The 22,536-nt window shown below is 38.6% G+C and overlaps 2 protein-coding genes across 5 annotated transcripts in view; one reads left to right on the top strand and one right to left on the bottom strand.

Annotated features, from left to right (window-relative positions):
- Positions 1-9,941, bottom strand: part of LOC127847243 (protein argonaute-2-like) — an 82,249-nt gene extending 72,308 nt beyond the window's left edge. For 2 of the 4 annotated variants that reach the window (XM_052379028.1, XM_052379031.1), the window contains exon 1: positions 1,812-1,956. In XM_052379028.1, coding sequence (XP_052234988.1) covers positions 1,812-1,830 — 19 coding nt within the window. In that variant the 5' untranslated portion in view covers positions 1,831-1,956. Of the gene's footprint in view, positions 1-1,811; positions 1,957-9,802 lie in introns of those variants that run through there. The other 2 variants (XM_052379032.1, XM_052379030.1) reach the window with 2 other exon arrangements.
- Positions 9,942-16,722: 6,781 nt separating this feature from the next.
- Positions 16,723-21,894, top strand: LOC127847246 (uncharacterized). The gene is made up of 4 exons (XM_052379037.1): positions 16,723-17,393; positions 17,736-17,845; positions 18,890-19,046; positions 19,677-21,894. The coding sequence occupies exons 1-4, from the start codon at positions 16,981-16,983 to the stop codon at positions 20,812-20,814; spliced, it is 1,818 nt and encodes a 605-aa protein (XP_052234997.1). The 5' UTR covers positions 16,723-16,980; the 3' UTR covers positions 20,815-21,894.
- The last annotated feature ends 642 nt before the right edge of the window (positions 21,895-22,536 follow it).

Genomic DNA, 22,536 nt, shown 5'->3' with positions numbered 1-22,536 from the left:
TTCTTGTAGGATTCGGTGGTCTTTGATTGAATTGATGGCTCTATACAGTAGGCAGTCGTCTGCGAACAGCCGGATGTGGGATTTCACCCTTTCTGGTAGGTCGTTAATATGGCAAAGAAACAGCAGGGGCCCTAACACTGTGCCTTGAGGTACGCCAGATCCTACAGCAACATTACTCCTTCAACCACGACGCACATTTCCCGTTGTGTGAGGAAATGGGATATCCAGTTGTGTATTGGACCGCGGATGCCGTAGTGTTCAAGCTTCAGCAGAAGGCGTTGGTGGGGCACGGTGTCAAAGGCCTTACTGAAATCTAGGATGATGGTGTCAACCTGTTTGTTCTGGTCATGGTATCCGAGTAGGTCATGGGCTGTGACAACAAGTTGGGTTTCACAAGAGTATCCTGAGCGGAAGCCATGATTTAGGTTTGTTAATACTTTGTGTTTGTCCAAGTGGTTAAATATGTGACGACAGATGATATGCTCCAATAGCTTGGAGAGCACGCAGGTGAGTGATACCGGTCTGTAGTTTTCTGGCGAATGGCGATCTCCATTCTTAAAGACTGGGGCAATATTTGCGTCTCGTCAATCCTTTGGAAGTTCGCCTGTGTCTACTGACCTCTGAAAGATGGCAGCAATGGCTGGGGTTGCCTCTATAGCACAGGCTTGCAGTACTCTGTTTGGAAGTTCATCTGGACCAGCTTCTTTCCGGACATTGATGTTTTTCAGCAGCTTGAGTACACCATCCTCACTTATGTGTAGTGGAGGGATGTCGTCATTTACCCGCTTTGTTAGTTGCGGAGTTGGCTGGTTTGTGTCGTCCTTGGTGAAAACAGACTGGAACTGATTTACTAGTATTTCTGCCTTGCTTTTACTGTCTGTGATGAGGTGTCCATGCTCAGGTAGAGGAGCTGTTCCAATGTTATCCTCTTTCCTGGACTTGACGTAATTCCAGAAGGGTTTTGAGTTATTGTTTTGGAGGCCCTCTTCTATTATTAGGTTAATGTGATTCCATTCAGCTTTGTGCATAGCTCTCTTTGTTTCCTTTTGGCATTTTCTGTAGTTAGCCCAATTGTTAGATTTCTTTGCCTTTTTGTAGAGTCTGGCTTTGCGTTTCAGTTGCCGTTTGATGTTTCTGGAAATCCATGGAGCCGAATTATTTGAAGATCTCATTTTAGATGGTATATTAGAATGGATAGCTGATGAGAGTTTGGATTTAAGTGTATTCCATAGATGATGAACGTTGTTTTTGTTGTTATAGAGCTGTACTACTTGTCTTGATATGTCTGTGATGTCGGCCTTCAGTTGGTCCCAGTTCGCCTTAGAAAAAGTGAAACATCGTCTCCGTTTTTGCTTAATATAATAGGGTTTTGTGTCCGAATCAGTTACAACAATATGGTGATCAGATATCCCGGGGGTGTTGGCAGTGGACTTGATTAAAGATGGGTTGGTGGTGAAAATGAGATCAAGGAGGCTGTTTTCTCTGGTGGGCTTGTCATGCACTTGAGTGAGGTTGTAGTCGGTCGATAGGTCGAGTAGAGCTTGCTGTACATCTCTGTCCTGGGCTTCCCTACGTACCGATCTTTTTACCCATAACTCAACAAAAAACAACCATATATAACCTAATTTGTCTGGTTAAACTTAATGTTGTTCAAGCATATTTTACATTTTGTTATTCCCAAAGTATTTGTCTGTTAACTTAATTAAGTTAATGCGATATTTGTTTCATATCGTGTTTCTCCAGTTTGTCATTGTTAAAAAATACAAGAAAATTCTAGCAACGAGGGGTATTTTTGGACACACAAACGTTACCTGGTGTAATCGGAAACATGATGAGAGTTTTTATGGCTCTTTGAAGCCAAAATGATGTTTATCGTTCCCTATATTTCGCTCTTTTTGCTTTTTTTTATGGCAATATGGCGGAAGGAACAGTACGATGCGTACAGAATAAGTCCAAACATACACACACACAACGCCACCTATCAAGGGAGGCAACTGACTAAGCAAGATTATCTCCCTTACCGCTGCGATATTTTGGGAAGGACACTGAGCTAAGCATGAGGAGCTCAATTATTGACACTCCGTCTGAAAATTGTAAATTTTCATAAAATATGTACATGGATCAATAATTATCACAACCTAGATTTAAAATGTTTCCTTACGAGAACTATATCCATCAAAACATAGTGTGTAACATAGTGAACAATAATTACAAGTGCTTCGAAACAATTCCAGCAAAACTGTAACCTTTTTCGGCGTTAGCTGTATACGCCAGCTTTTCACCTTAGCCTGACCTTTGTTAGCGTCCAATAGAATTCAAATAAAACTTCCCGCGGCCAAGTACAGATGAATACACTTCATTGACTGCATTGGCTGATTTGATAATACCACTAGAACATTGGAAACATGTCCGCGTCTTTGTAACACTGTTTTACTGCGTGTTCAGCATGAAACAGTTTTATCTCTAATAAAAAGGCTTAATAGATAGAACAGTTTAACACTCAATCTCGACATCAATACAGTTTGTGCGTGCACCTTTTATTTTCAGAGGATTTTCAGCGCGAGAACGTTGTGTACTTAAAGGCCATGTTCTCATATTTAGTACTGACTTCCATATTCCTGTCAACATGTTATATGTAAAAGTATAAAGAGCAGTGGAAGCGATGCCTCACTTTAATGCATTGCATTTCAAACCGCGAGGTATAAGGGGTCAGTTCGCGGTTAGTGTGTTTGAATGTCAGAGTTTATATACAGTATAAAGAAGTGAAACTCCAGCTGCTGGAGCAGTATTGGTCAGACCTTATGTGCTGTTCGGAGTTCGCGGTCAGTAACATAATAGTTATATAATAAAGACGCTATAGCGTGAACTAGGTGAACTGGAATTTTCTTTACCACCAGAAAGATGTTAAATGAAGATATCCGGCGATATTATTTTATGGCATGTCAATAATAGATTCTTAATGTGTTTTCAACAATACCATGATAAATATTATTTTTAATTAATTAACAAGAATTATTCCACCATATTTACTAATGTATTATTGCAGCATATTGACTAATGTATTAAGTATGAGCGCGATGATTCTCGATACTGTTAGTAATCGAATCAAATACACGTAGCAATGCCCGATAAACCACTCAAACAGGTTTGTTCGAAGAACGCGCGTATACATATTTAAAATATGTACGGAGACTTTGCGTGTGGCCGGTTGACTTTGGTTTTCTGTTTTGTATCTATAGGTTTATGACCAGCAATATGTAATAATGTAAAATAAGCCGCGAAAACTCCGCGTAACATCCCGTACTGCGTTTGATGCAGCTAAAAACTGCACAGAAAAAGATATTAGCTATCCTTGATCTCATTCATTTAAATCTTTACCTTCCATAAACTCCAACCACAATCAACGCCGTATATCTTTTTAAAAGATATTTCTTGTTTCGGCGTAAGCTGTATTAAACCAGCTTTTCACCCTGACTTGACCTTTGTAAGTGTCCAATAATACTCAAATAAAATTTCCCGCGGCTAGGTACGAATGAATACACTTCATTTATTCCATTGGCTGATTTGAGTATAACACCAGAACATTGGAAACATATCCGCGTCTTTGTAACACTGTTTTACTGCATGAAACAATTTTATCTCTAATGAAAACCCTCAATAGATAGAACAGTTTTACAATCAATTTTCGACATAAATACAGTTTGTGCGTTCACCTTTTATTTTCAGAGAATTACCAGCGCAAAAGCGTTTATACTAAGGGCTATGTTGTCATATTTAGTACTTACTTGCATTGCATTTCAACCCGCGAGGTTTCGGGTCAATTCGCGACCATTTGTGAAAGTCAGAGTTTATATACAGTTCATCACCGGAGTTCGCAGAAGGGGTTGCGATCATTGTGTTACACCGGTCTTACTGACAATAAAGTAGTGACTGTAATGCTTTGCATTCCAATCCGCAAGGTATCAAGGTCAGTTTGCGGTCAGTTGCAGAAATCTTTATATAAACGCCGTCTCGTAAACTTTGTGCACTTGAAGTCTGTTTTGATCAGAAAGATACTAAATAACGATATTCGGCGATATTATTGTGGTATGTCAATCATCGATTTTTAATATGGTTTCAACATTTGCATGATAAGGACCAATTTTGATAAAATTAATTAGAAATATTTATCCATTTAGACCAGTTTATTAAGCATGAGCACAATAATTCGCTATACTATAATTATGCAATTAAATAAGATTCGAGTATTGCCGGCTGACCTATATGCACTCGTTTATTTTCATGTTTCTTGTGTTTTTATATTCTGTAAATATAGATATCTGAGTAATAATATCACATAAAGCAAAATAAGCCACGAAATCTGGCGCAACACCCCGTAATTGATTTGCTTATGATGTAGCTAAGAACTGCGCAGAAAAAAGGCATCCGCTACTTTTTATCTCATAGAGATAACTTTTCATCGTTCATAAACATCGACCACAATCAACGCCGTAAATCTTTTTTAAAGATATTTCTTGTTAAAACTTTGATTGACCTGAACAAACTAAGTGATGACACTGTGAAATGTGCAACGATTATGGAATCCGGATAGTGCCATCTATAATCTCACCCTTCTTTCATCAAGGACAACACTAAACACACGAAGCGATACACGATATTTTGCGCGACAGTCGCGGCGATGCACGATATTTTGCGCGACAGTCGCGGCGACGCACGATATTTTGCGCGAAAGTCACGGCGACGCACGATATCTTTAACACAATATATCGCCCTTGTGTAGGTAGAGCCCAAAAGGCGATATATCGTGTTAAATATATCGTGCGTCACCGCGACTGTCGCGCAAAATATCGTGCGTCGCCGCGACTGTCGCGCAAAATATCGTGCGACAGTCGCGGCGACGCACGATATTTTATTATTCAAATATCGCCCATATTATCCAAATCTCGTGTATCGCGGTCTAATATCAGACCGCAACACTAGACAAACGAAGCGATACTCGATATTTAGCGCGACATTCGCGGCGAGGCACGATAATTGTACTGTTCAAATATCGCTGTAATAATATCGCCTGTCGACTGTCGTGTTTTCAAAATATCAGGGGAGACAAAAAGGGGAAATTTTTACGTCATCAAGCATGTGCATCATGTCGTATATATATCTTTTGATATCATATTATTTTATAATAATAAAGGCGATATATCGTGTTAAATATATCGTGCGACTGTGCTCACAAAATATCGTGCGTCGCCGCGACCGTCGCTCAAAATATACCGGTAATGCGTCGCCGCGACTGTCGCGCAAAATATCGTGTATCGCTTCGTGTGTCTAGTGTCACCCTTGATGAAAGAAGGGCGAGATTATAGATGGCACAATCCGGTTCCGTTAACGATAGATATTTTCAGATACAGTGTATTAAAACATCAATAGTGTATACTCGCGCACTCCATCACCGTTGAGTAAAAGCTGAGAAGTGGTATCTTCGACGTACTCATCCAGACTATTCTTAACTTTTTTTAGTCAGAAGTGTTTTTCCGCTTGTTTTTTTTTTGCATAATGTATATGACACTTTAAAAAAAAAACATCATTTAATAAAACTTTAATGATAATCTTACTGTTCTTGACACTCATAGTGTGTTCTAAAACATTATTTTTGGGCACAAAAGTTATGCGCAATATGCCCACTGAACACTTATGTCTCGTCGTATGCTTTCATGAAACTCATATGTCTACTGAACATGTCAATTGACTACTCAATTTAAGTAGCATGTCTGCCCTTCATATTATATTCCGTGTCTAATGGATTCTCGCGGTATGTCCTATATAGCTTCTGGACACACATGTATTTTCGCTTTTTTTTACACTTCTGTTAATGTTTTTATGTTCTATATCTTCATTTTATGTTCTATATCATCTGGACACGTATGTTTTGTTCTGGACACTCATCTTAAATGGTGTATGTATATTATAAACTGATGTAATGTTCTTTGTATTTTTGGACACTGATGTTATGCTCTACATTAACTTGACGCTCATTTAAGGTTCTATGTTTACTGACCATATCCATGTTATGTTCTATGTCTACTGAACACTCATGTTATGTTCTATGTCTACTGGACACTCATGTTATGTTCTATGTCTACTAGACACACATGTTATGTTTTATGTCAACTGGACACTCATGTTATGTTCTATGTCTACTGGACACACATGTTATGTTTTATGACTACTGGACACAAATGTTATGTTCTATGTCTACTGGAAACTCATGTTATGTTTTATGCCTACTGGACACATATGTTATGTTCTTTGTCTACTGGACACACATGTTATGTTCTTTGTCTACTAGACACTCATGTTATGTTCAATGTCTACTGGACACTCATGCTGTGATAAATGCCTACTACACACTCATGTAATGTTCTCTATCTACCGGACACTCATGTAATGTTCTTTGTCTATCGGACACTCATGTTATGTTATATTTCTACCGGAAACACATGTTATGTTCAATGTCTACCGTGTCTACCTAATGTTTCAGTATTTGAAATTCGGTCTATAAGCAAGGGAATACCCCGGGCTTTGTTTATCTTATATCATCTCTTCCAATACACATGTCACCGTTTAAATAGTGCGTGCCCACTAACTGGGTAATTAGCAGCAGTGGTTACATGAAAATTGATTGACCATCCAATAATTGCAGGTTTTTTGCAGACTTTTCAGACCGCACGGTTAAAGAAAGTCGGCAAAATTAATTAAAGTAAAAAACATTGATCAAAGGTCTATTAATTACGTTGATCCAATAGTAGATCTAAGTCCAGCGAGTTTTGTCAGTTGTAAATCCACCGATAATTACGAGTAACACCCATCTTATGTAAACTGGAATCACAGTTCATTTTTTATACTAACAAGTAATAATACTACACATAAACATTGAGAAAACACATTTTCTCGATAAGATATAAATTATCCGAGTAGAATTAAATTGCTGCGTCATGACCTTCGACATTGTAAATGGCAGACTTAACTTTCAACCCGCGCTCAATTCAAAGCTGGCAATTCAAATTGCAAGTAATGGCGATTCAATAATGGAGAAAGCATTAACTGGATTTAACAAACATTTGATCAGGTTTGTTAAACCTGATAACAACAAGAAAAATTTGGATTATTAAAGTAAAACTACTACAGGTAAAGATTCCAAGGTGTACATATTTCGGACATGTATAGTATTCGGATAAACAGTAATAGATATACTAGATGTTCCATGCATTTAGATTGTGTTTTGTTAGAAAAGCTATCATGGGTATGATGATAATATAATGACGATAAAAATGTGATGAAAAGGTGCTACCGGTACATATCTTAAATTATTTAAATGTGTTAAAAGACTTAAATGTGTTATATCTATACTGTAAGGAATTATATATTTACTGTACCAATTCATTAAAATATGTTGTGTTATGTATCATGGTATTGTTATTTAATAAAGCAGTATAACTTTTTAAGATATTTTGTTACTCTTAGAGCATATTTTATCTAAAAAAAATGAATAATACAGACAAAACCACAATTAACGCGCTTCAAAATTGACCCCACCATTTTTCAATTTGACTCCTCAAAATTACAGTCCAGGGGTCATTGACTCCTGGTTTTTAAAATCTATTGAAATCTCTGACACTCCCATACTCCAGTTTAGAGCGAATGAGCGCTTGGTACGCGGTCTTCCGGCAGTTTGGGGGGAAGTATCTGAGGTTGCGTCTCAGGAAGCCTAGTGTAGAGTTGGCCCGATTAGTAATGTTTGAGATGTGGGTTTTCCATTTCATGTCATTAGAGAACGTTATTCCTAAGTATGGGTTTTCTTGTACATTTTTGAGAATTGTGTTGCCAATGGTGTAGAAAAATGAGGATTTCGTTTTTGAGCTGAGGAGATAACATTTCTTAGAGTTGAACCGCATTCCCCAGTCCTGGGCCCATATTTGTAAATTCTCAAGGTCTTCTTGTAGGATTCGGTGGTCTTTGATTGAATTGATGGCTCTATACAGTAGGCAGTCGTCTGCGAACAGCCGGATGTGGGATTTCACCCTTTCTGGTAGGTCGTTAATATGGCAAAGAAACAGCAGGGGCCCTAACACTGTGCCTTGAGGTACGCCAGATCCTACAGCAACATTACTCCTTCAACCACGACGCACATTTCCCGTTGTGTGAGGAAATGGGATATCCAGTTGTGTATTGGACCGCGGATGCCGTAGTGTTCAAGCTTCAGCAGAAGGCATTGGTGGGGCACGGTGTCAAAGGCCTTACTGAAATCTAGGATGATGGTGTCAACCTGTTTGTTCTGGTCATGGTATCCGAGTAGGTCATGGGCTGTGACAACAAGTTGGGTTTCACAAGAGTATCCTGAGCGGAAGCCATGATTTAGGTTTGTTAATACTTTGTGTTTGTCCAAGTGGTTAAATATGTGACGACAGATGATATGCTCCAATAGCTTGGAGAGCACGCAGGTGAGTGATACCGGTCTGTAGTTTTCTGGCGAATGGCGATCTCCATTCTTAAAGACTGGGGCAATATTTGCGTCTCGTCAATCCTTTGGAAGTTCGCCTGTGTCTACTGACCTCTGAAAGATGGCAGCAATGGCTGGGGTTGCCTCTATAGCACAGGCTTGCAGTACTCTGTTTGGAAGTTCATCTGGACCAGCTTCTTTCCGGACATTGATGTTTTTCAGCAGCTTGAGTACACCATCCTCACTTATGTGTAGTGGAGGGATGTCGTCATTTACCCGCTTTGTTAGTTGCGGAGTTGGCTGGTTTGTGTCGTCCTTGGTGAAAACAGACTGGAACTGATTTACTAGTATTTCTGCCTTGCTTTTACTGTCTGTGATGAGGTGTCCATGCTCAGGTAGAGGAGCTGTTCCAATGTTATCCTCTTTCCTGGACTTGACGTAATTCCAGAAGGGTTTTGAGTTATTGTTTTGGAGGCCCTCTTCTATTATTAGGTTAATGTGATTCCATTCAGCTTTGTGCATAGCTCTCTTTGTTTCCTTTTGGCATTTTCTGTAGTTAGCCCAATTGTTAGATTTCTTTGCCTTTTTGTAGAGTCTGGCTTTGCGTTTCAGTTGCCGTTTGATGTTTCTGGAAATCCATGGAGCCGAATTATTTGAAGATCTCATTTTAGATGGTATATTAGAATGGATAGCTGATGAGAGTTTGGATTTAAGTGTATTCCATAGATGATGAACGTTGTTTTTGTTGTTATAGAGCTGTACTACTTGTCTTGATATGTCTGTGATGTCGGCCTTCAGTTGGTCCCAGTTCGCCTTAGAAAAAGTGAAACATCGTCTCCGTTTTTGCTTAATATAATAGGGTTTTGTGTCCGAATCAGTTACAACAATATGGTGATCAGATATCCCGGGGGTGTTGGCAGTGGACTTGATTAAAGATGGGTTGGTGGTGAAAATGAGATCAAGGAGGCTGTTTTCTCTGGTGGGCTTGTCATGCACTTGAGTGAGGTTGTAGTCGGTTGATAGGTCGAGTAGAGCTTGCTGTACATCTCTGTCCTGGGCTTCCCTACGTACCGATCTTTTTACCCACAACTCAACAAAAAACAACCATATATAACCTAATTTGTCTGGTTAAACTTAATGTTGTTCAAGCATATTTTACATTTTGTTATTCCCAAAGTATTTGTCTGTTAACTTAATTAAGTTAATGCGATATTTGTTTCATATCGTGTTTCTCCAGTTTGTCATTGTTAAAAAATACAAGAAAATTCTAGCAACGAGGGGTATTTTTGGACACACAAACGTTACCTGGTGTAATCGGAAACATGATGAGAGTTTTTATGGCTCTTTGAAGCCAAAATGATGTTTATCGTTCCCTATATTTCGCTCTTTTTGCTTTTTTTATGGCAATATGGCGGAAGGAACAGTACGATGCGTACAGAATAAGTCCAAACATACACACACACAACGCCACCTATCAAGGGAGGCAACTGACTAAGCAAGATTATCTCCCTTACCGCTGCGATATTTTGGGAAGGACACTGAGCTAAGCATGAGGAGCTCAATTATTGACACTCCGTCTGAAAATTGTAAATTTTCATAAAATATGTACATGGATCAATAATTATCACAACCTAGATTTAAAATGTTTCCTTACGAGAACTATATCCATCAAAACATAGTGTGTAACATAGTGAACAATAATTACAAGTGCTTCGAAACAATTCCAGCAAAACTGTAACCTTTTTCGGCGTTAGCTGTATACGCCAGCTTTTCACCTTAGCCTGACCTTTGTTAGCGTCCAATAGAATTCAAATAAAACTTCCCGCGGCCAAGTACAGATGAATACACTTCATTGACTGCATTGGCTGATTTGATAATACCACTAGAACATTGGAAACATGTCCGCGTCTTTGTAACACTGTTTTACTGCGTGTTCAGCATGAAACAGTTTTATCTCTAATAAAAAGGCTTAATAGATAGAACAGTTTAACACTCAATCTCGACATCAATACAGTTTGTGCGTGCACCTTTTATTTTCAGAGGATTTTCAGCGCGAGAACGTTGTGTACTTAAAGGCCATGTTCTCATATTTAGTACTGACTTCCATATTCCTGTCAACATGTTATATGTAAAAGTATAAAGAGCAGTGGAAGCGATGCCTCACTTTAATGCATTGCATTTCAACCCGCGAGGTATAAGGGGTCAGTTTGCGGTTAGTGTGTTTGAATGTCAGAGTTTATATACAGGTCAGACCTTATGTGCTGTTCGGAGTTCGCGGTCAGTAACATAATAGTTATATAATAAAGACGCTATAGCGTGAACTAGGTGAACTGGAATTTTCTTTACCACCAGAAAGATGTTAAATGAAGATATCCGGCGATATTATTTTATGGCATGTCAATAATAGATTCTTAATGTGTTTTCAACAATACCATGATAAATATTATTTTTAATTAATTAACAAGAATTATTCCACCATATTTACTAATGTATTATTGCAGCATATTGACTAATGTATTAAGTATGAGCGCGATGATTCTCGATACTGTTAGTAATCGAATCAAATACACGTAGCAATGCCCGATAAACCACTCAAACAGGTTTGTTCGAAGAACGCGCGTATACATATTTAAAATATGTACGGAGACTTTGCGTGTGGCCGGTTGACTTTGGTTTTCTGTTTTGTATCTATAGGTTTATGACCAGCAATATGTAATAATGTAAAATAAGCCGCGAAAACTCCGCGTAACATCCCGTACTGCGTTTGATGCAGCTAAAAACTGCACAGAAAAAGATATTAGCTATCCTTGATCTCATTCATTTAAATCTTTACCTTCCATAAACTCCAACCACAATCAACGCCGTATATCTTTTTTAAAGATATTTCTTGTTTCGGCGTAAGCTGTATTAAACCAGCTTTTCACCCTGACTTGACCTTTGTAAGTGTCCAATAATACTCAAATAAAATTTCCCGCGGCTAGGTACGAATGAATACACTTCATTTATTCCATTGGCTGATTTGAGTATAACACCAGAACATTGGAAACATATCCGCGTCTTTGTAACACTGTTTTACTGCATGAAACAATTTTATCTCTAATGAAAACCCTCAATAGATAGAACAGTTTTACAATCAATTTTCGACATAAATACAGTTTGTGCGTTCACCTTTTATTTTCAGAGAATTACCAGCGCAAAAGCGTTTATACTAAGGGCTATGTTGTCATATTTAGTACTTACTTGCATTGCATTTCAACCCGCGAGGTTTCGGGTCAATTCGCGACCATTTGTGAAAGTCAGAGTTTATATACAGTTCATCACCGGAGTTCGCAGAAGGGGTTGCGATCATTGTGTTACACCGGTCTTACTGACAATAAAGTAGTGACTGTAATGCTTTGCATTCCAATCCGCAAGGTATCAAGGTCAGTTTGCGGTCAGTTGCAGAAATCTTTATATAAACGCCGTCTCGTAAACTTTGTGCACTTGAAGTCTGTTTTGATCAGAAAGATACTAAATAACGATATTCGGCGATATTATTGTGGTATGTCAATCATCGATTTTTAATATGGTTTCAACATTTGCATGATAAGGACCAATTTTGATAAAATTTATTAGAAATATTTATCCATTTAGACCAGTTTATTAAGCATGAGCACAATAATTCGCTATACTATAATTATGCAATTAAATAAGATTCGAGTATTGCCGGCTGACCTATATGCACTCGTTTATTTTCATGTTTCTTGTGTTTTTCTATTCTGTAAATATAGATATCTGAGTAATAATATCACATAAAGCAAAATAAGCCACGAAATCTGGCGCAACACCCCGTAATTGATTTGCTTATGATGTAGCTAAGAACTGCGCAGAAAAAAGGCATCCGCTACTTTTTATCTCATAGAGATAACTTTTCATCGTTCATAAACATCGACCACAATCAACGCCGTAAATCTTTTTTAAAGATATTTCTTGTTAAAACTTTGATTGACCTGAACAAACTAAGTGATGACACTGTGAAATGTGCAACGATTATGGAATCCGGATAGTGCCATCTATAATCTCACCCTTCTTTCATCAAGGACAACACTAGACACACGAAGCGATACACGATATTTTGCGCGACAGTCGCGGCGATGCACGATATTTTGCGCGACAGTCGCGGCGACGCACGATATTTTGCGCGAAAGTCACGGCGACGCACGATATCTTTAACACAATATATCGCCCTTGTGTAGGTAGAGCCCAAAAGGCGATATATCGTGTTAAATATATCGTGCGTCACCGCGACTGTCGCGCAAAATATCGTGCGTCGCCGCGACTGTCGCGCAAAATATCGTGCGACAGTCGCGGCGACGCACGATATTTTATTATTCAAATATCGCCCATATTATCCAAATCTCGTGTATCGCGGTCTAATATCAGACCGCAACACTAGACAAACGAAGCGATACTCGATATTTAGCGCGACATTCGCGGCGAGGCACGATAATTGTACTGTTCAAATATCGCTGTAATAATATCGCCTGTCGACTGTCGTGTTTTCAAAAAATCAGGGGAGACAAAAAGGGGAAATTTTTACGTCATCAAGCATGTGCATCATGTCGTATATATATCTTTTGATATCATATTATTTTATAATAATAAAGGCGATATATCGTGTTAAATATATCGTGCGACTGTGCTCACAAAATATCGTGCGTCGCCGCGACTGTCGCTCAAAATATACCGGTAATGCGTCGCCGCGACTGTCGCGCAAAATATCGTGTATCGCTTCGTGTGTCTAGTGTCACCCTTGATGAAAGAAGGGCGAGATTATAGATGGCACAATCCGGTTCCGTTAACGATAGATATTTTCAGATACAGTGTATTAAAACATCAATAGTGTATACTCGCGCACTCCATCACCGTTGAGTAAAAGCTGAGAAGTGGTATCTTCGACGTACTCATCCAGACTATTCTTAACTTTTTTTAGTCAGAAGTGTTTTTCCGCTTGTTTTTTTTTGCATAATGTATATGACACTTTAAAAAAACAACATCATTTAATAAAACTTTAATGATAATCTTACTGTTCTTGACACTCATAGTGTGTTCTAAAACATTATTTTTGGGCACAAAAGTTATGCGCAATATGCCCACTGAACACTTATGTCTCGTCGTATGCTTTCATGAAACTCATATGTCTACTGAACATGTCAATTGACTACTCAATTAAAGTAGCATGTCTGCCCTTCATATTATATTCCGTGTCTAATGGATTCTCGCGGTATGTCCTATATAGCTTCTGGACACCCATGTATTTTCGCTTTTTTTTTTACACTTCTGTTAATGTTTTTATGTTCTATATCTTCATTTTATGTTCTATATCATCTGGACACGTATGTTTTGTTCTGGACACTCATCTTAAATGGTGTATGTATATTATAAACTGATGTAATGTTCTTTGTATTTTTGGACACTGATGTTATGCTCTACATTAACTTGACGCTCATTTAAGGTTCTATGTTTACTGACCATATCCATGTTATGTTCTATGTCTACTGAACACTCATGTTATGTTCTATGTCTACTGGACACTCATGTTATGTTCTATGTCTACTAGACACACATGTTATGTTTTATGTCAACTGGACACTCATGTTATGTTCTATGACTACTGGACACAAATGTTATGTTCTATGTCTACTGGAAACTCATGTTATGTTTTATGCCTACTGGACACACATGTTATGTTCTTTGTCTACTGGACACACATGTTATGTTCTTTGTCTACTAGACACTCATGTTATGTTCAATGTCTACTGGACACTCATGCTGTGATAAATGCCTACTACACACTCATGTAATGTTCTCTATCTACCGGACACTCATGTAATGTTCTTTGTCTATCGGACACTCATGTTATGTTATATTTCTACCGGAAACACATGTTATGTTCAATGTCTACCGGACACTCATGTTATGTTCTATGTCTACCGGACACTTTCAGCTTTTCTGAATCTAGTTTGCTCGATTAGTAAAACATAACAAAAGATTTTGTTGTTAACTAGACTACTGCGTGAATTAAACTCAATAATAAAATAAGGAAAACGTTCATCATAAGTTCAACATAAAACAGCACACAAACACACGTGAATTGAATAAAAAAGTATGTTGAAGTTTAAACCGTTTGATTGAAATCATAATTATAATGTGGTGTACATGATAGATTGCATCTAGGTTTTGTGTCACCAACAAAAGGGGTTGAGCTGGTCATCGAACCTTCTACTCCTGGGTTCTAGCGTCAGTGTGTAACCATTACACAACGTATACTTTGTAAAATGTAATAGACCCTTTTCACAATAGGCCAAAATTGATAAGGGCGCAAAGTCACGTGACTCGCAGAACTCCCGAACGAGGCTGAACGTGTATAAATTTCCAATAATCCCGCGCAACATCGCATCTCATTTCAACCTTTCACTCTTTTGAACATTCGGCGACTTAGAAAACACAATATGACATTGTCAAAATAAGTTATAAATATGTAATTCACATTATAAGTGTCAATACATTAAATAAATTGTCTTGATTAAAGTACTTATTTTTCTCCATTTTTTCACACATTTGACACGCTTTGTTAGAGCTTTTTTATCGCGCTGTTTGAAAAAAGATCTATCATGTTTATTGATACATCTGTGGTTAAATAGCCCCTGTGTTCCGTATAAACCAATTATCTCGTTATGATCAGATACTGTGCCGACAAATACTAAATAACACCATGGTGTCATAAACCACCCGTGGTAGATGCCTGGTCATTGAACACCATGTATGGTACCCCAATGTCTTATCGTGGTAGAAGTATTACGTTGTTATTCTAAGACTTATGTAACGCCAAATACTCAAAATAAATACTGTATAGATATTAGCCAGTTTAATCATATTAATACAGTGAATGCTGGACATTCGTCATAGCCTATTTTTCACACAGGCGGACATTCGTCCCTATGTTTTTTGACATCCTTCAGGAACATTCGTGCCTTCGTTATTATGACAATGCTTATAATGGTTCCTACATAATTTTGACAGCCTGGACATTCGTTCCTTCGTTATATGGACAGCCCGGTGATTCGTTCCTGAATAATTGCTATCCCGGTCATTATTATCACATTTTATCAAAATAGTATGGCACTCTGGGCATTTTATCCGGTATTTTAATATGTCGTTATTGAAATAGTTAAAAAAATAATTTTCTCATATTTTGTGTTATACTTTATATTGTTGTAAGATTTTATCGTGATCATGAGAATATATCGACTTACACTGAGATCTGTAATAAATAATTTGCCAAAATATGTTGCAGAATTCTGGGCGTTGAAACTATGTAGGAGTATATATATCCGGTCTGTCAAAATAATGTTGGAACGATTGTCCGGAATGTCTAAATAGCGTGGGAATGAATGTCCGGGTAGTTAAAACAACGTACGAACGAATGTCCACCTTGTCAATATTAGCGTAGAAACGATTTTCATTGTGAAAGAATTTTCGGATAAATAATTAAGTGCTTAATACTTATATATACATTTTAAATATTTATTAGCTTTTATGCTAAACACGAAACCTATTTAGCGGGTACCGCTAAAATAAAACTCCGTCCTTTCATAGTCTTATAAAGAGTGTTCATTAGTGTATGGAAGAACACAATTAAAACAAGAATTTTCATTGACCACAACGGGGTTAAAAAATGTTTCCAAAAAATAATATTTTTTTGCGGAAAAAGAAAATGTTAATAAAACACATGAACCTTGTGGGATCGCAAGAGTGACACAAAATGTGTTCAAAACGTCAATACGTAATATTACACCAAAATAAGCACATTTATCTGTTAAGGCATGGTGACAAATGCATTAATTGACAATTGTCCCTTAATTGATCGATTAAACCCGATTACGAAACAATACCACGCAGTGCATGATATTTTTCGCGCCTTTTTCAAACACATTACGTGGACAATACAACGGCGATTACTGGATGGCTAACCGATTACTGGATGACTAACCATGTCGGGTAAGGCGCTTAAAATAGGCGCTCAAAAACTGCTCAGAAATGTCACGAGCTTATGAGCACATTTTTATCTTAAAATGGCACATAATTGTTGAAAACATTAGCCAATGGTGCGTATAATAACATGTATATTTGTATGGACTGCTTTTAATTCTCGAGTTCATTGTGTCACTTGTTGAGAAGGTGGAGAGACGGAGATTTTTTTGATGAGAAAACTGAGAAATAATATTTGTATATGTAGCGCGCTTGGGACCTTTTATATGTTATTATTACAACAACTGTGCATCGTAGTAGTTTCGTTAAGCGGACATTGGGTCGAAATAAGTGCATGAAAAAGAGTTAGGAATTGTAGAAAGGCGCGGAACCAAAATTAAATAGTGTTTTGACTTTGCTTTTGAACGTTGTGAAAAGTGAATCGTCTGCAGAGGAACACCTTGTGAGCCACCATGAAGCGGAAATTTGCCGCCGGCGACGGGGCGTCAATGGAGAACCCCGCCAAAATTATGCTACCCGGAAGTTCCGGCGACATGTTCCAGAACTCTTACGGCTCCCCTCTCATTGGAAAGCCAATGTCGGCGTCTACACCTGTCGGCGAAACCGGAAGTCGACGACAGGTGCACGTAGCGTCTTCAAGCTCCGGTATTGGGGCGCTTCGTATGCACCATTCCCTAAGAACGTCGGCGATGGACGCAGCGGAAGTGGAACTGCGGCGCGTTATCGACAACTTCGTTAACGTGTACGAGCAACTCGACCGGTCGGACAGCGCCGCCGCCAAACCCAACTACAGCTACACGGAGCTGGCCTTTCTGGCCATGCTGCGGTCGCCCAATTTCTGCTTGCCGATCACTGAGATATACAGGTACGAATGCATAATATTTGTTAAAAATCGGGCTGTCTAATCTTTAGGAGGCTTCCACGGAAGTTAACATTAAGCTGGTTAAGGTTACCAATTTAGATTCACATTATTTTTATACTAAACATGATGATTATTCAAAATATTTTTCATGCAAACTTATTTGAATAGCAATAGTTAGTTATTATACGGTTACACTTGGACTCACGTTGAATGCTTCGATCTATGAATAAAGAAAAAATCAGTAGCTGTAACTTTAATCGTGTTTTAATTTACAAAAAAAAGTTGCACCGCGCCAATGCTTCAATCATCTTCATGTCACTAAAAGCGTCCGCCTTTCCGTTGCAGATACATTCAGGCGCGCTTCCAGTTCTACAAGCACTCCACCCGGAAACACTGGAAGAACGCCGTGCGACACAGTCTCGCCAAGACGCTATGCTTCACCAAGATTACCGTCGGTAAGTAACGGCGATGGGCGGACAGTCGCGTATACTCTCTATAGAATGCGTGGGTAAGAAACAGCCGCCCGGTTAGCTCAGTTGGCACAAGGGCCGTGGATTACCGGTATAACACATTAACCGTGTATTATAGCACAATCACCATGGATTATAGCACAGGTACCGTGGATCATAGCACAGGCACCGTTGGTTATAGCACAGGCACCGTGGGTTATAGCATAGTCACGGGGCACTCATTTTCTCCCATGTTTACTTAACACCAATACGTCTGTGAAGGGTTCATACTTAGGTAAATATCTTTAAAACTGACAGTTAACATCGTCGCCATGACGCTCCAAGTTACCTTTATACCAGATTTTAAGTAGATTTTGTGTCCGTCAAACCTTTCTGCATATGATAGTCTTTGTTGCTGAAGTTAATTTCGGTAAAAATGCCATGGGCCGAGAATTTCGTTATGGCGGCATACTTTCAGTGCAATCGAGCTAAAAGTTTAAAAGACTAGTAATTATGTTGAGTATGGTATCTGGCTTCTGTCATATCGTCAAAGCGTGCTAGCGGGTTTTGGACTGGTCGCGGAAAGAACGACAAATATACCACCAGAACGATAAAACAGTGCGCCGAAACAATTATGACATTTTTCGCTCTTTGTGTCGTTTTAGTGGTTATATGAGTTGTTCTGGAGCGTTATTGTGTTGGAAACCGTATAACCCGCCAACACGCCAGATGATTATATGAGTCGCGTTCTGACAAAACTGGGCATAATGCATGTGCGTAAAGTGTCGTCCCAGATTAGCCCGTGCAATCCGCACAGGCTTATCAGGGGCGACACTTTCGGCTTTAATGATATTTTTCGTTTAAAGGAAGTCTCTTCTACACGAAAATCCATTTAAGGCGGAAAGTATCGTCCCTGATTAGCCTGTGCGAACTGGATAATGCCCAGTTTTCTCAGAACGCGACTCATATTATAAAAAAAATCAGACATTCTACAAAAATACAGGGTATTTCTGCAGTTTTACATAATGCATTTTTATTCTCCGCACACAGGTAGAGGCGCAAGTAACAGCGAGAAGCTCGCCCGCTCCACGTACCTGTGGTGCATCATCCCGAGCAGCATCTCGTGCTTCGCACGTGGCGACTACCGGCCCAGCACGAACGCGGACGGCGACCCGGGAACCAATACACTCCGATGGGGCTACTACAAGTAGGTCACGTTCTCAAGAAGTGGTGGTTTACGGTTAGGTTTTTTGCTGTCTTTGTACAGGCTACACAGATTTTGTAATGCCATCATATCATGGTGCTGTGATTCCGATTGGTGTTTTTCATTTTATACCACGAACAAAACAACACCGGCATAATAAGAGAAGTTTTTTACCCCTCACCCTTTTAGACTCGGAACATTTTCCAGACGTGTAATATAGCGACGCATCCCTCCCCCCGAAACGGACACAATACAAAAAGTTGCTGAAGAACTTTAAAGGGATAATTTTGATTGTTTTGTTACATTGAGAATGCATAATCCGCTCATGTATTGAACAAATTAACTGATTCTTTTAATCGTGTCTTTTTATTTCTCATACACATAAAATGATATATTCAGTTGATATTCCGGCGTTTGTCATTATGAAAAATTATTATCATAATAACATATAGGCCAACTGAAAGATGTTTTGCTATTTTTCTTTAATTACAAGTATATTCAAACGGCTGTTTTACTTTTTGCAACTACTGTAACGTTATGGTACCACAGCTCTATCCGTCTTTCTTCTTAAGCAAAATAATATGCAGTTGTTTCACAAAAAACGCAATATATAAACACGCATGTCGGTTTCAGTGCAAATGCAGAGAAGTTCTGGTTAGAAGTGGGTGATTACGTCGCAAACAAGATGGCGGCCTTTAAGAACCTCGTCCGCGAATCGCAGACGCCGGGCCTCGTGTTCGAGGCCCAGGTTTGTCGACTCTCGGTCAACGACGTCCAATCACACCGACAGCCTCTTCATACGAGAAACCTAAACCTCGGGTCGAGTCAGACATTTAGCGAACACCACAACCATCAGTTCGGCACTGGCCTCGGTGTCTGCACTCCATCGCAAGTGGAATCGAACACCATGGCAAGCGCCGGAAGTTCCATGAACATGAGGAGCACAGAAAACGCTAATCAATATTACCAGATAGATGCAAATCGACAACTACACGGGCCAACGGGCGTTACGAGGATTCGTGGTTATGACAACAGTTGTGAGAATCATATGACGTCATCATGCGATTTCGAGGACCCCTGGATGCCGCGCTTTACTCTACAAAGTCCGGAATTAAGCTTCAATGGCGTGGATCCCCAGCGTTGCACCCCGCCATACACATCGGGGGAGCATCACTACGACAGTGGTTTTGAAACCTGCGACTCGAGCCCGAACGATAGCTCGTGTCGGATGCTTGCCGATTGCAGCCGTCAACAGAACAACATTCTCAATTCTCCGAGTCTTCTTTACGATAATTTTGACTCCAGTATACTCAGTAATGACTGTATTGGTGACTTGAACAGGCTTTCGCCCTTTAGTTTAAGCGATTTTTCCGAGACCGGGCATTCCTTTAATCCGGTGAACGCATCGTCCCAATCTCAAGCCTCGGACGATTCATACGGGCAAAGATCATTTTCTTCACCGTGTATGGCGTTCCAGTCACATCCCTGCGCAATGACGTCAGATGCTCGGTACACGTACAGGATAGGCGCGGAGTTTAGCCTACCGTCTCCACCTCCTTATCCGAATGGACAAATCAGTACGCGTCTCCAACCGGGACTCGTCGAAAACGGTGAGCCAATAGAAAACACAAAGCCGTATTCGCAGCCATCTTGGCAGCAGACGCGAAGATATACCGGTACGCATGGGGCACCAATTCTTGTCATCAACGCCGACGGCACTGTCACGTCATCGTCTGTGCGTCTTTGGAACGCATGTGCATTTAGCAGTTGATTATCAACAAATGACTCAACAGTATACACAACCTGATCTGAAGAGTCTGTCTTTTCTGTCTGTTAGGCATATTTTATAGTTTTAATTAGTGTATTTGTTCTGTTTTTGAAGACGCGGTAGCCAGTAAGTAGCTAAAAATGATATCACAATTAATCCACCGAAAAGTGTACGGGTTTTATGGAAAAGTCAGTGTATCTATATGTATGTTCATTTCATAATATTTATTGATTAGAGCAATTGCTTTTAACACGAGCGATTGTCATAATCATCGTCGGATCAAACGTACGAAAGTTTCTAGTAATATATTAATCAAACAACTTGAAAAAATAGCATGTAAACAAACCGTTGTGCACGAAATCAACTAGCGGACAAAACTGATACAAAATTTTCGTGCTATCCGAAGTGATCCGAATACTGAATCCCTTGCATTTCGTTTTGGTAAGGGTTCTTGACATATTCGGAAAATTTCGGAAATTTAGCACAATTAGCAAACATATAAAGCATCTTTTTGTTATTATAAAGCAAAAAATTCCTCTTGTATTTCGATTTCGTCAAGAGGCTTTTACATTTGCCTTATTTTTGCAATTTTATTATTGCAGACGATTAATTGCTCTGTAGATACACGCGTTTGGAAATTATCTAACGAGTGTTGACACAACTGCTTTTGGAATAGTATTATATCTTTAGATTGCGCAACGTATACGAAAGAAATGTTTGAAATTTATCCAAACTAGACGTGTGCTTCCTATCGGTAAATATTTCTGTTATAATACTGTTAAAGACTTTGAAGGTAAGAGTGAATACTAAATTTAATATTTTGCTTACAAATAGTAAGATACACTGATTCGAACCATAAATATATTTTATTGGTTTTAATGTTGAAATAATAATCTCCACACTGGCCTATGTCATACAGTTCTTTGGTGCACGTGTATTGCACGCGTCTGTTTTAAGTATTTTTTTTTAAAGATTTTATGTTTAATTGTTGCGCACACAACAGTGCTATTTTATTGTTTTAGATTTTCTTAAATGATTTATAAAAAGTGTCAAAGATCCATTCTTTGATATTTTTAAATCTAAAACTCGACAGTATTGTAAATAGTGTACAAAGAGATGTCATGAAATTAAACTCTTTGAAATCTTCCAACTATTTATATATTGTAAATAGAATTTGTATATAAAGATGTTACTGTTTATGTATATTGTAAATAAATATATAATAGCAAAGGCTTTTCTTTTAATTTCATACTAAATATAACGTCTACAGTACATGTATGCATATGAATGATCATTTTTATGCTGCAAAACAAACGAGTACGTCTTAACAAACATCTTATGACAAATTTAAGTTACGATACATCTTGGGACAAATTTAAGTTACGATACTTAATTTGAGCAATTGTTTTCATTTCCTTACTGTTTGTCAGTACTTTGAAAACGGAACATGCTGATCACAAATGTAAATTTCTTGTAAGTAAAAAAGTCGTAACTTCAAATTGTCGTCAGAACATAAGGGTTCCGGTTTTTTGCATTCATCCTTTTTTATAGATTATAATAGGGTTTCGTTTGTCACATTTTAAGTGCGCATAATTCAATAGACAATATCTAAGAAATACTAAGCGGATCCGTCTTTCTATAATGCTTATAGAAAAAAATCCATATGCATATTCATAGTGCAGTGTAACCATGATAAGTTGCTATACTTGTTCCCAGCATTTGGTA

Source organism: Dreissena polymorpha, chromosome 10, assembly GCF_020536995.1.
Source record: "Dreissena polymorpha isolate Duluth1 chromosome 10, UMN_Dpol_1.0, whole genome shotgun sequence".
Classification (NCBI taxonomy): Eukaryota; Metazoa; Mollusca; class Bivalvia; order Myida; family Dreissenidae; genus Dreissena; species Dreissena polymorpha.
Note: the sequence above shows the minus strand (reverse complement) of the source record. Positions and strands in the feature narration are given on the sequence as shown.

Bases quoted from the DNA above. Each gene is read 5' to 3' on its own strand.
- LOC127847246 (XM_052379037.1), top strand. From the start codon at position 16,981: ATGAAGCGGAAATTTGCCGCCGGCGACGGGGCGTCAATGGAGAACCCC. The intron at 17,394-17,735 runs GTACGAATGCAT...TTTCCGTTGCAG, and splicing joins CCGATCACTGAGATATACAG to ATACATTCAGGCGCGCTTCC. The intron at 17,846-18,889 runs GTAAGTAACGGC...CTCCGCACACAG, and splicing joins CTTCACCAAGATTACCGTCG to GTAGAGGCGCAAGTAACAGC.